The following is a 14,099-nucleotide window of genomic DNA, read 5'->3' on the forward strand; positions in this document are numbered from 1 at the left end:
GTTTACGATGTTTACAAGTTCAAATGCATGTGCGAAATCTTTGGAATGGATCCAAATTTATGTCATTAATGTGGTTTAAAAAGTCCTATGCAACATTATATGCAACTACATGCCAATATAAATATTTTCCAATTTAATTATTGATGTTGGTAACAAAAAAAAATTAAAAATGAAAGTTAAAGTATTTCAAATCATAATTTAAATTACATTTTTGAAAATAATCAAATTTAAATATGATCTTAGACGTAAATATGTACAATTTCTATTGGATATATAAATATATATATATATATATATGTATATATATATATATATTTATTTATTTATAATACACACACACCCTTATATATATGGAGCGCAAGCCTACGTACATTTTCATGCGCACGAACAGACTCGCACATTCGCACAAACTACTTTGCATAATATTTACTTACGCCTAACATTTCTTCAGTAACTTCTGCTGTTCATTATAATGCAGCTGATGTTGTGGAATAAAGTTTGCACGATGAAGATGGTGAGATTGAATTGAGGCATTATTTCCTTCCTAACTGTAATACATCAGTGCAACTCAATCAAATGATTGAATATTTTTGAACCGTTTTAAAACAAATTATTGTATTTTTATTTAAATTTTATGTAATTGTTCTAAAACCAATTTTTGTACTTAAAAACTTATAAATGAATTGTTAAAAAGCAATATCCGATTGTTCCCATTCAAACTGTTATCTCTAGAGTTGCTCCTGTAAATAAAGTAAGTAGTTAAGACTGAGGTGATTGTAATGGTGCATTGCCCTGGCTGTCTGACGATAAGGAAGTTCCAATCGTAAATATTATTGACTGTGATTGATTCCTTTCATTACTAGCCCTTCTTTCGCATTTTTGAGACGATTTCTTCAATAAACTCGAAGTCACATTGATGGGGGTAACTTTATTTTTTCTGGGCACGGCTGTACAATATTTTGAAGATGGGATCGTTTTTGAAATTGAATATTTGTTGTTTTCAGCAATTTTTGAGTGCATATCATTTTTAAAAATATTTTTGTTGCTGTCCGCAGCTTTATTTCTAATCTTTTCTTCGGAACTCTGTGTTTCAAGATGTTGGGCACTGATATCGGGAAGAAAATGGACTTGAGTGCCATCTACTTCATTCGTAGATAAGCATTCATTGTAGCCAGAAACATTCCCAACATTATTCGGATTGCTTAATTTGGATTTTTTATTGATTTCGTTTTGACTGTTTGATCTACTGGTAGATTCGATATATTTTATAGGTGAAGTATTTGCACTTGTAACATTTTTATGAAGAATGTAAGTGTCCTTTCTTCTCAAACCATCATCGTGTTCGTTATTTAAATTTTCTTGCCCAGCAAGTAAGGGTCGAGTGAAAACTAACCTTCTTTTTACCATTTTGTACAGTTTCTTTAGAAACATTTATAAAATATTTTAAAAATTTAAAAAATAATTTTCGTAAAAACCTAACCTTCCAATTTGCAAGAGCATCTTTTCTCTGTCTCGCTTTCGTTTTAAAAGTGTTTTTGATAACCATCAAGCCCCGTATGGGGTTTGTGTTTCCTCCTATGCAGACTGAATAATTTTCTTGAAAGTGTACCAACTGCTTGGGAGAGAAGGTTCTTTCCAAAACAAGTATGATCTTGGCCCACTTTTGTCAAAATAAATAAACTAGTTTGAAATTTAAAAGTTCAAAAAAACCAAAGTTGTGTAAAATGTACATTCTCTAAATTTTCAAAACTAGGGATTAAAAATCAAACTGCATACATTTTCATCTCCTAAGAGCAATTAAAGTACCTGACGTTTCCACTCCTTTTCAGATCGTTTAATGATCTGTTCGTACGTGTGGACGAACATGGCTATGAGCATGCTCAACAACAAGATCGGCACCATGATGGCAAAAAGTATGAAAATCAATTTTGTCAGTATTGGATTCGCCGTTCTTGAAAACGATTCGTACTATGAATAGAATTTTTCAAGTTATGACACGTTCAATAAAGAAATTAATATTTCTTCGAACTATATATACATATATATATATATATATAATATATATATATATATATACACACACACAATACACACAATATATTTTATGAGACAAGTGAAAACAATTTTTTAAATTTTAATGTTTGACGGAGTTAAATAATATTTTGGTTATAATAGAAGATTTGAGAACAGAACTAAATATTTTACAAGATACTAACCACCTTCGAAATCCAGAGAGCATGCATTAATGAAACAAGGTATTTAGTTATTAACGTGATTATGTCAAAGCATACTGCCATCAGAAAATTAGTTAACGGTTAATTAAACAAATTTTAAAAAACATTTTCCGAACATAACTTTAATTTCCATGTACCATTCTATCAATCTGTCCACTTTGGACTTTTTCTAAGTTTGTGCACAAACACTCAACACTCTACCAATATACTTGCTCTACCAATATATTCACTTGCTCACTCACACACTCACTCACTCACACACTCACTCCTCACTCACTAACACACACACACACACACACACACACACACACAGAGTGGCGGATCAAGAATTTTGCGGCTGGAGATTTTCAAAATTCTTAAGTGATGACCTCTTCCCACTAATTTTTGTTTCGATGGAGGATGATATTCAACATGTCAAGTTGATGCTTTTTTTACCCAGACTCTACAATATTATCTTCTTTCATGGTGTAATGGGAGTTGCATCTTTGCATCCCTTCTGGATCTAAAACTTAGGTAGCAAAATATGGACTTCCTGATATGATGACCAGTTTACCAGCTCTCCATTTAATTTAAGAAACACAAGCTGAGAACAAACCACTTAGTGGGGTGATGGCTAAACATTTTATATTTAAAAATCAAAATGTTTATTTATGAAAAAATTTTAAACATGAAAATTTGGAGACTCACTTCCTGAGATCCATGGAATGATGCAAGAAAATAATATTTGTCTGATTAGTGATTTCATAATTATTAATGTTGAATAAACTTTGGTTAAATGATAAATAATTTGAGCGTGTTCCATATGTTTGTTTAAAAAAAGGTAAATTTATTTATTCGACAAATCTTCTGTTTGTTATAAAACTGCCTAAACGACATTCTAGTGGATATGTTCTAACCAAGCATTTATGTAACTAAAAAAAAATGCAAATAAATAAATGCATCCAAGATAGTTATGAAGTTTTGCCACAAGATTAATAAAATAAATTAAAAATAAATTAAGACAACAACTTTAAAAAATTTTTTAACAACCTGATAATCACCAAGAGTCATTTCGAATAACTTCATTATTGTTCCTCCGATAGTTTCGAAAGGCAGTTGACTCGCTTTGCAGTCCGGAGTGGCTGGTTTCGTCGTTTTGAATAGGAAGGAAAATGCTGATGAAATGTTTTGAACATTCAACTAATATGTGAAATATTTTCCAAAATTTTCAGCTTGATCAAAATAATCAACATTATGAATGAAATTAAATCTTTCATATTCAATCAAAAACATGACTTTTTCAAATGACTAATTCGAAAAAACTATTAAAATTTGAAATTTTTCAAAATCGTAGCATTGAAGTAACGCATTCTTACATTGCCCGAACCCGATGAAGAATATTATGTATATGATGCCAAATCTCGCTAAATCTCCGCGGAGCATCTGGTAAAATACCACAACGAAGACCCCGCTGAAGTAGAAAATCCTGTTTTGGGTGTTTGTGTTCGTGAAATATTTTATCTTTTTTTTCAATCATGTCTCGATCTTTAGCTAAGATGAAACTTGATTGACACACACGCACGCATGTTAAAACATTTGAAATTTCGAATAACTTTCAACGAAATAATATTCAAAATGTGTGGGTGAATTGCATGTCTGAATTTCTACGGGACGTGCTACGTTGAGTTTTATGAATAGCTGACAATTATTTATATGAATTTAAGAGTAATAAAACAAAAAACAATAACAACAATAAAATCAATTTTGTTAATTGATATAAGTGTGGATCAACATTTTTCCGACATAATATTGAGCAAAATTCGTTAGAGGTCGAAGTTGTACATAACTTCTTGGTTGAAAGCATTTATTTGTTATATTTCTTGAATGTTTAATTTGTATTTATTACTATTAACGGTTTTGTATAGCCTGATATAAAATTTAAATTAATTAATATTTTTATGCAATTTATACAAGAGCACAAAAACAGGTGGGATTTCAAATGAACTGAGACAGAACTGGAGAGAGCCAAAAAGTTACAGAATCTGACAGATAAATCGATAGAACAAAAATGATCAATAAAATGGTTCAAGTTAGTCCTAATTATGTTGCCAACCACAATAAGGTGACCTGAAATGACAATAAAGGTGGACGCGGTTTTTATCAACGGTCTCTTAAAAAGTCATGAAAGATTGATTGATTGGTTAATTGATTAATAGATTGCAATTAAAAAGAATATAAGCACAAACAAAACCGTAAAACTTCACTCATGATCAATCGAGTATTAATAAATAACATAAAAAAGCAAAAAAATATATCTAGCCTGGCGTAAAAGAGAAGATTTGCCCAAGCACATGGTGCCGCCAAGGCAAGAAGAATTTTTTCAGCTGTTTGGTAATGAAGGCACCTGACAGGCAGACAGATTATGATGAAGACGCAAGACACGTTGAATACACATTTCGCTGGAGTCTCTCTCTTTCATTTATTGCAAATGTCATAAGAGAAAATCATTTATTATTTTTTTTCAAAAAAATTTTTATGGGCACGTAAAATTTACATTAAATAAATAATGATGACGGCTACGTTATTTTTTACTATTTTCATTGATTCTTTTTCTAGAGATGCTAGCGTATTTTACTAAAATATCATATATTAAAAAATGTTTTAAAATTTTTTCTTAAGAATAAAATATAGCTATCACCACAGAATTTTATAAGTTATATAAGTCAATATTTTTTTGAATGCTAATGTGTAAGCACAGATCTGGAAATATAGGGTGTGTTTCAAACCTCTCTCTGGACATAAGCAGACAACCCTTGCGTTTTCATTTCAAAAACTTGTATCACAACCGTTACTAAGCAATAAGCCAGCACTACGACTTCGGCAAAATATCGAATCTGGTTGGTATGAAATGTCAAAAATTAGCAGTGAGAATTTATTTTCTCGGTCTGGTGCAAACTTTCAATGTACTTTCAATGTACTATAGAATAATTTTTAAAATTTGCACGTTCATGTATAAGTCTCAATCTAAATTATTTCCTAAGTATTTATCAGATATATTAATTGAACCTAAACGCCCCGGTTTACCATCGTCTTCTTCTTCTCGCTTTTTCTTAACTCGTGTTAAACACTCTTTTGCCAAATCTGCTTTTGCTTTTTCTGGTCCTTTTCTCTGGAACTCTCTACCTACTTCTCTGACTACTTCTCTATCACTTGCGAAGTTCAGAGCAGATCTCAAGACCCATCTGTTTTCAAAAACTATTAGAAACGGCATTACAATCTTTTTAGTTTTAACGAAAAATAATAAATCCATGAAACTTCAACGCCCAAGCTGACTGACTACTCAACTACATTGCCACTAAATGCGTTTTAGCCTGTTAATAAAAATAGGATGAAGACGATTTCCAAATTTGATTTATTTAATTACACTGCAAACTATTTATTATAGGCACTATCGATATTCAATTATTTCAAATAGAATAAATACCGCTTACTATATCCGTAACGTTGGGTGGAAAGATGTAATCGACGAAGACGACATCATCTCTCAAATAAATGGCCACGCTGAGAACCAACAAGTGGAAGACAGCAAGCAGCACTCGTTCCAAAAATCTTCTCTTTGCAAAATTTTTCCACTTGTCGAGGAGCAACTGCTTAATGATTCCATCGTCCAACATCTCCAGGTGGTTTTCACTCACCCCGTTCGTTATATAAACTAAAGCTGCGTTTGGGTCTTTTATTCAAGTTGGAATAATGTTGTCACTAGCTACTCATTTGTGTTTTGTATTTTAATTTATGTAAAAAGATATTATCAAAAATTAAAAAAAATTAATTTAAAAATAATTGAAAATGGATTATGATATTTTTAAAGTTCCTCGAGAAAGAGCTCACTGAAAGCTCCGTTTTGACCAATCGTGTCCAGTGGTCCAAGAGGATGGACTGAGCACGTGATGTTGCTGTAACGCCATATTTCCTGCAAATAAATATTATGCTATCTGTACTTAGTGATAGTAAATTTAGACATATAAAAAAAGTTCAAATCTGAAAATTTTTTTCAACAACATAGAACTGAGATTTACGCACATAACTTTGCAGTTCAATAATTTCGCTGAAAATTTCCATTCTTCCCAGTTTACTAGCTAGTGTTAATGGGGTAAGGTTTTGTTGGTTAGCCAAACATAAGTTAGGTCTTTTGAACTGGTGTCTCATGGCTGCCGATAACATTGCCTAACAGTTGTTATAACAATCAATTACCATTAGATAAAAATTGCATGGCTCGCTAATTAATTGTGATCATTTATTTGTTTGCTAAAGAGTTTATACAATGAATAAAAACAAATAATTATAATTTCTAAACCGTTTGATTGCAGATGACCATCATGTGAAGTACAGTATTTCCAAATGAGTCTGCTTGGTCAGGGTCTGCTCCCTGCTCCATCAAGTAATCGTAAATGCTTTCATAACCAAAGCAAGCCGCAAACGCCAACGGATATTCTCCATAGTAAGCTCGTCCTTTAGAATCAATTATTAACATTTATTTCTATGCCATGAATGTATTATCGAATAATAAAAATTTAATGAAATTCTATTAGAAATTTATAAATCTTTTGGTATTTGAAATTAGTGTAAGAAACCATAATAATTTGTTGATTCGGTTGATGGTCCATTTTTTTGATCATCTGGTAAGAAAAATTTGCCGGTAGCTCTCTGGCTAATGTCACTCCCCTTCTCAACAAACAATTTGACCAGCTCTAAATCTCCATTGACTATTGCTATGTGCAAACCACTTTCTCCTGTTTATGTTGTTATGTATTCCGATTGTCTTACTGCTTTATATTGCGTTGTATCGTGTTGTACACATTGTATTGTATTGTATGGTGTTGTATTGTGTTGTACACATTGTATTGTATTGTATGGTGTTGCATTGTGTTGCATTGTGTCGTGTTGTGCTGTATTGTATTAGGTTGCATTGCGTATTATTGTGTTGCAGGAATTATTTAGCATTTCTTATGAATAGAGTTCAGTAGCCCATTATATAGCAGGCAGTATTTCTTAAATTAAATTCTTTTTAAACATTCAGTAGTATCTGGACTGGACTCTAAAGGATGGAATATGGAATCGGAACACTTGAGGGAATCTTATAAAACATCTGCTTTTTATTTACTTAACACTATTTGTATTTTTATAATTAATGAATCGCTTTTATTCTTTAAACCAAATAATGTTTATTTGCTGCGGGCTGTTGAGCAGAACATTTTTCGGGTTTTCTTATAAAAAAGTGACTTGCGTGCAAACTATTATATATCATTTTATATCGTTGGTAAGAGTTGTTGAACATTTTTTAAAACGAAACATTTCACCATTCAAATCAATTTAGATCACATATTCATTTAATAATTATCTAAAAAGACTGATAATAATATGTCTATAAATAAATTCTGAACGCAAACGTGCAAACAAAATTTCATTAACCAAATGCCGAGCAAGAATTTCATATTCACTATAACTATGTCCCATAAATATTGAATTTATCCATTTTGTTTTATTTATATTGTAAATATTACACGATTCAATGGATCTAAACAACTTTGATGGGGAGCGGGCTAAAATTTGCTAGGAGGCTGGTTAAAACTGGGATTTGTACTACTGCACAACAATCGACATCTCATGGAAAACAATTTAGATTCTCCACTGGAATATGTTACAAAGCAATAATTCCAGTTTATTGTGCACAAACATTTAACCTAATTGACACATTTTTGCTATTCTAAAAAAGAAGCGCGTCTGGTTTAGCTATTTTTATGAAATTTTGCATGCCTTGAAAAATAATTTAACCTTATGTTATAATAATTAATATTGTTTATTTTTCCAATAAAAACGTTTTATAAAAGAAAATAAAGTTTCACCAAGCATATGCAAGCATAAATTAATTTGACATGCAATGGGCCACACGCCATCACCAACATTATATTTTGTCGTTGGAGTACTAGTTACAAACTCATTAGTTTAATGGATTGTATAACTAGCATAAAGCAATGAAAAAGAAATAATTAATGTTTGATTATGAGTTTGATGAAAAATTATGTTTTTATGTTTTGGAAACAATTTTAGTGAAGAAGTTTGAGACGACATACCGTAATATTCTTCTCCTTCGTACAAATCGAGAGCCAGTTTGGGAAAAATGTTGAGAAGAACTTTTGTGATTTCTTTGTAGATGTGTGAAGACTTGGAGTACAAAACGGCTAGATGGATGATGCTTTCTCCCACGCTGCCTCTCTTCCTCAACTGCCAGCATCCTTCGTGCTCCTTGAACATTTTTACAAAAGGCTTAACTGGCACAGTGTCGCAATCATTTTTGTCATCACTATTGTTGAGAATGCCGATGTTATTATTTAGTTTAACATGGTTTCTAATGCCATTGCTAATGAAATTGTCAATGCTTAATTCATCATGCTTGTGTTTGCTTCGAAGTTTATTGACGACATTGCAAGTCTCTTCACTTTGCGTGAACTTGTATAGTTCCGTGACGGCATTACAGCTATTGTTTTGTTCAACGTTGCCTGTCGATTCGAAAAAATAATAATTGTTAGAAAGATTTGAATCGATCCATAAACTGCCATCATTGTTAGTTAAATGTTCAACATTCAGAGGTCCAACTCTGTCCAAGTGATTTCTTTTGAATTTTCTTGAAATGGACAAACCGCTCTTTAGTGATCTGAATGATTGCCCCGTTTTCTCCTTCTTCGACGGTTTGTTCTATTTATATTTTGAACAAAAGTAAAATATTTTAATAAATATTTAATTTAATTTAATTTAATTTTAATTAAATATTTAATTATTTAAAACTGATCAGTTTTACGACCAGAAATAAAATATTTTAATTTGATAAAGTAATTAATTTTTATAGTAATTTTTAAAATTTTTAAAAAATTTTGTTTGCTGTCCTGTTTTTTTCGCTTTAAATTTATTAAACTTTTCTGCTTCTAGAAATAGAAATATAAGGCAACACAACGGTTCAGTGGTTAGAGCGCCCGATCTAACTTAGCATTAATTTGGTTCATTGTGTCGACTAATATTTGAGGTGTTCTTGTATGTGGTGGGAATGGCGTCAACTAAGCGATGGCAAATATGAGATTCTTGAAAACAACATTTTTTTTTTAGTTTCACATAGCCATATTTACTGCACTGACTGCAATTTAATTTGGAGCAACAGTTACCAGTTGGCTGAAACAATGACAGTCTGACAAATTAACACTCGCGCAAATTTATCAGTTGTAGTCAGATCTTATTTTAAAGTCTTTCGAAATAAAGTTGCAAACAAAACATTAGCCAACGTTAAATATTACTTTAGTTAGAATTAAACTTATTCAGCCTAGTATAATTCACACAGACCTAAAAAATATGAGATGAACCTAAACCTCCTAAGATAAAAATTAATAAATAATTTTTTAGTTTTTAATAAAGAAATTAGACAGTTATTATTGATTCACTATGTTCATTCAGCTGCTCCAAATGTTTAAAATAGGTTGCCTCTTGAATTGTCACAATTTATTTTATTTTTTCTTTTGAATAAAGTTAGTAATTTTTTTTTACGTAGGCTCTGAAGTGGCGATGCGTAAGGCGCTTCACAAATTTTTTATTATTCTTCTTCTTATTATTATTATTGATACGTTTTAAAACATTAATATATTTCAATGTTGAGTGTTCCCTGCATGACCTAATAAAGGTAACTCACACATGTATATGTACACTGCACATCTTCAGTCGTACAACGTTGAACGCTGCCTCTGATGTAACGAACATAAAATCGTCTCATTTCACAGAATTATGATCGTACGTTGTCATCTGATTTTCATGTCGGATGTATATAAGCGCTGCCATGGAAACTCGCCACGCACTCGGTAGGTAGCTTAAACAAATATTCTTATCTTGAAATCGTCGAGTGCGTGCTACGTCCGCTCATCACTGCCGTGCAATTGAGGGGGTCATCTTGAAACAAAACGCTTTTTGCTAAACAATGAAAAATGAACGATTTTTAAATAACAGGAAATAAAAAGATGAATTTTAAACGATTGAAAAATAGAAATTCCGATAAATAACTCTTATCAGGTTGTCAGTGTCACGTATTATTATGATTTAAAAACCCACCATTCATCATTTGGACGAAAAATTGACTACATGTATTAATACATTGTCAACGAGAAACGGAATTTGAATATATATTTCCTAGCACCCAAAATAGTTTTGTCAGAATTTTCTTGAATCACCATTCAAAGTTACTTATATGTCACTTTTACAATATTTTAAATGCAATTTAAATCTAATAATTGAAATATGAAACAGGCTGAAGGCAACCTGCATCTTCGACTCAATAACGTTGACCCAGTCTAAATATTCGTTCTTCGTTATCACGGCCCCGGCTCCTGCGTTGTACATGAAGTTTGGCAACTCGTCACGAACCAGCTGCTCAAGACCCTCTACACCACACCTGTTAGCAAGCATTTCGTCAGCACACTCATCTACCATAATTTATATCAAAATAAAACCCATGCAATTAATCACATCTGGCTCATGTATTTCAAAAGTATGTTTTCACAAAATTCGTGTTAAAAGTTTGCTTTAGGATAAAAACTGGGCAAAAAATTGAGCTCTATGTTAGTGAAAAATAAAAAAATTGTGAGAGGATTATAGGATTAAAACTGATTTCATGTCACAACTTTTAACTGAAAATGCATGAACATCAAATTAACAGCAAACAACTATTTTATTCTATAAAAAAACAGACTGTCACAGACTGTTACAAGCAGTGGCGCACCGAGGGAGGGGCAGAGGGGTGGCCGCCTTGGGCACTGGGTCGTAGAGTAAAAAAAAATGGGTGTAAAAACGCATTTAATTTTAAAATTTTTGGATAATTTATTTCAAAAATTTTTTTTATAATAACATTTCTAATGGAATCGCACAAAATCGCAAAACCACAAAAATTATTTTCGTTGGAAAATACTGTTACTTCAGATTGTTCAGTTAATTTATTTAAATTGTTGTATACATGGTATCAACTGCGTATAGCTTACAGTTGTTTTCATGTAGTTTTGTAAAAGTGGATTAGAAAGACTGCTGACAAGTTATAGAGGAGCACCCTCCTTCCACATTCGGTTCGTTACTGCTTTCAATAACATGCATGTTAAATTAAATAAAAAATACAGGTGAAATATAATGGAACGAAGGAAATAAACGTTATAATAATGAGTGTGGGAACGAGGTATAAATATGTGTAGCAATGTGTTCAGTTATTGAGTTAATTTTTTTAATGAAAATAAACTAAATTTAAAAAAAGTAAATAATATCTAAAATAGAAATAATTAAACAAATAACGGATATTAATGACTCTTAATTTAATGTGCCATATATTTGGAACATTTAAAATGGGCTTCAATAACGCAATGTTTTTTGTTGAATTGGCAAAACCAGACACGAAAATTTCGATTAAATAACATCAGATTGAAAAACTTTTCATTAAAGTTTTAAAAATTTTCAAAGGGAGACCTGTTGAAGGCGTCAGCGAGTCTTCCTTCCTTCTGGAGATTGATGTATCGGTAGATGGGATTATCCAACTGCTCCCTGTTTTGAAGACGCCACGAGGCTTCCACGTCAAAATAATTGCTACTTTTAAACATTACAAATATTTCTCTTCCTCTGATTTAAATCAAACTCCCTCTCCGAGGAAATGTTTTCACTATAAAAATTCTATTTCCTTCATTATAATATGTGTTCTACATGCTACAACGTGTATGGGTGGAATTTTATTTAATATTTTTGTTTCTATTTGAGTATTTATTATTTATTTATATTTTCAAAAATATCATTTCATCAATTCATCATCTAGCGTTTTTAATGGCTTCGTCTTTAATAACGGTTGGTCTGCAGGCAGTTCAGTTAACAGCATTGATGCACTGCAAATTGTCATAGGCCGAATTTAGATGATCATTTTTACATTTACGTGCCGGCATAAACAAGGTACAAATGCGATTGCCATAGCAACTAAGATGAAATGACATGGAAGCCAATACATTCGTATTTTTTTCGAAAAAAAAGTTCTTATATTTAATTTAATATGAAGCAAAATAAGATGAAGTAGATTTCAATGAAATCAGATTTATTAAGATCTTTGAAAATAAATATTAATAAATTTTATTACTGCTGGCAGTTCAAAACTTAAAAAAAATGTTCATGAAGTGTTTTTATTATTTTTTCCATAATTTTCTTAATCTTTGTTGTTTGTTATGAAGAAATGATGTATAAATGTATTTGTGTCTTGTCATCATGATCCCTTTATTAATTTTTTTTAAATGAAGTTTGTCAAAACTCAATGAGCACAAACTAACAAACACCTTGAATGTATTTTATTTTCAACAGATCAAGTAGTTTATCAGAAAATATTTAAACATCCATTGAGAGGTTTTGTATAGAGAATATGTGACGTTTTGTAATATTGCTAGACGTTAAATCTTGAAGTAAACCACACTGAAATGATTGTCCAGAATATTTTTTCAAGTTCGTATAGGGTAATATACAAAAACAAGTAGCAAGTTTCTTCTAATTGTTCGACAATGTGAATATCAAAACGTATTTAAGACAAAACTATTTCTAGAATATTTTTAAACAATGAAACTTCCATGAGCAAATAAAATGTGAGTCATCACTCCCAATCAATTATGCGCTCAACATTTAAATTGTGTTGTTTTAAATGTTTTTGTAATACATTGGATCGTCACCGAAGCAAGATAAAAAAAATCGCAAACGGGGTTAATTTGATTCGTACTTTCAGTGTGACCGCGTTGCTGCTTGTTATGAAAATTTAAAATTTTGTAAAAAAATTTTGAAAAAAAACTGCTCAGGTGTTCAGTTCAAATTACACGACAATTATGACAGTTAATGTTTTGATAAAAAAAAATTAAAATAAAAAGTTAATTTTCAACAATGTTGAGCAGAATAAAATAATTTAAAAAATTTGTTGATCCTGTTCGCAGTTTTCAGTTACAAAAAAAACTGTTGCTGGTGAGCAAAATCTTTTGAAAACGTTAAAAGTAAAGTTACTCAGCATTTTGAAATATATTGTTTTTAAATATATATATTGTTATTGTTATAAACACACCAATGTTATAACTTAAAAGATCTCTTTATATCCAACACCAGTGTTGTAGCTTCCAACAATCGTCATTATTCCGTAGGTTAAAGATTCCAGATAAAGGAACCTAACTGTTTCAAACGTAAACTTGGTTGAACGTTTATTTGAATATCAACAGTAATAGAAACACCAAACTAATCTACCTTACTACATAAATCACATTTACGACTGCTCTTCAAACTTCGCTGCTAACCTCCTCCTAACCTCTACACTAGATTTTTACAATCTTCTATGCATGGTATGGAAAAATTCAAGGGTTTACAATCAATGACAAATAGCGAAGATAACAAATATAACAAGATAACAATAATTAATTGATAATAACTAATGTCGACCATTCCGGCCGATATAACAATATTTACAATAACGTTATAAATTTAAATTTTGTGGCCATGTTTGGATAGATGGAATCAGAAATTAATATTAATGTAGGCATGTCAGATAAGCATAAACAATCAGAGTGTTTATTTTGATATTGATGATATATTATTATTATTTCAAATCATAGAACCAAAATTCGTCCCCAAAACTAAAAACTTGTCTAAGTGAATAATATTTAAAAATAAATATTTATGAACAATCATTTTGCAACCATTACAAACGATACAAAACAACAAATACACTATTTGTAAAAAATATGATAGGTTCATAAATGAAGAGTTAGTTTTTGAAATGTTTCTGATGTAATGGAAACAAAATAATAT

General features: G+C 31.0%; 1 protein-coding gene across 1 annotated transcript; it reads right to left on the reverse strand.

The window, feature by feature from the left end:
* Window positions 1-1,345: 1,345 nt before the first annotated feature.
* On the reverse strand, window positions 1,346-8,525 carry HELRODRAFT_77785 (hypothetical protein; the record flags this gene model as incomplete). The annotated part of the gene is made up of 12 exons (XM_009018397.1): window positions 1,346-1,660; window positions 1,807-1,968; window positions 3,264-3,388; window positions 3,590-3,684; window positions 4,507-4,679; window positions 5,000-5,107; window positions 5,705-5,943; window positions 6,102-6,183; window positions 6,294-6,437; window positions 6,568-6,722; window positions 6,845-6,996; window positions 8,338-8,525. The coding sequence occupies 12 exons, from the start codon at window positions 8,523-8,525 to the stop codon at window positions 1,346-1,348; spliced, it is 1,938 nt and encodes a 645-aa protein (XP_009016645.1).
* Between the last annotated feature and the right edge of the window lie 5,574 nt (window positions 8,526-14,099).

This window comes from Helobdella robusta (assembly GCF_000326865.2).
Source record: "Helobdella robusta unplaced genomic scaffold HELROscaffold_21, whole genome shotgun sequence".
Taxonomy (NCBI): domain Eukaryota; kingdom Metazoa; phylum Annelida; class Clitellata; order Rhynchobdellida; family Glossiphoniidae; genus Helobdella; species Helobdella robusta.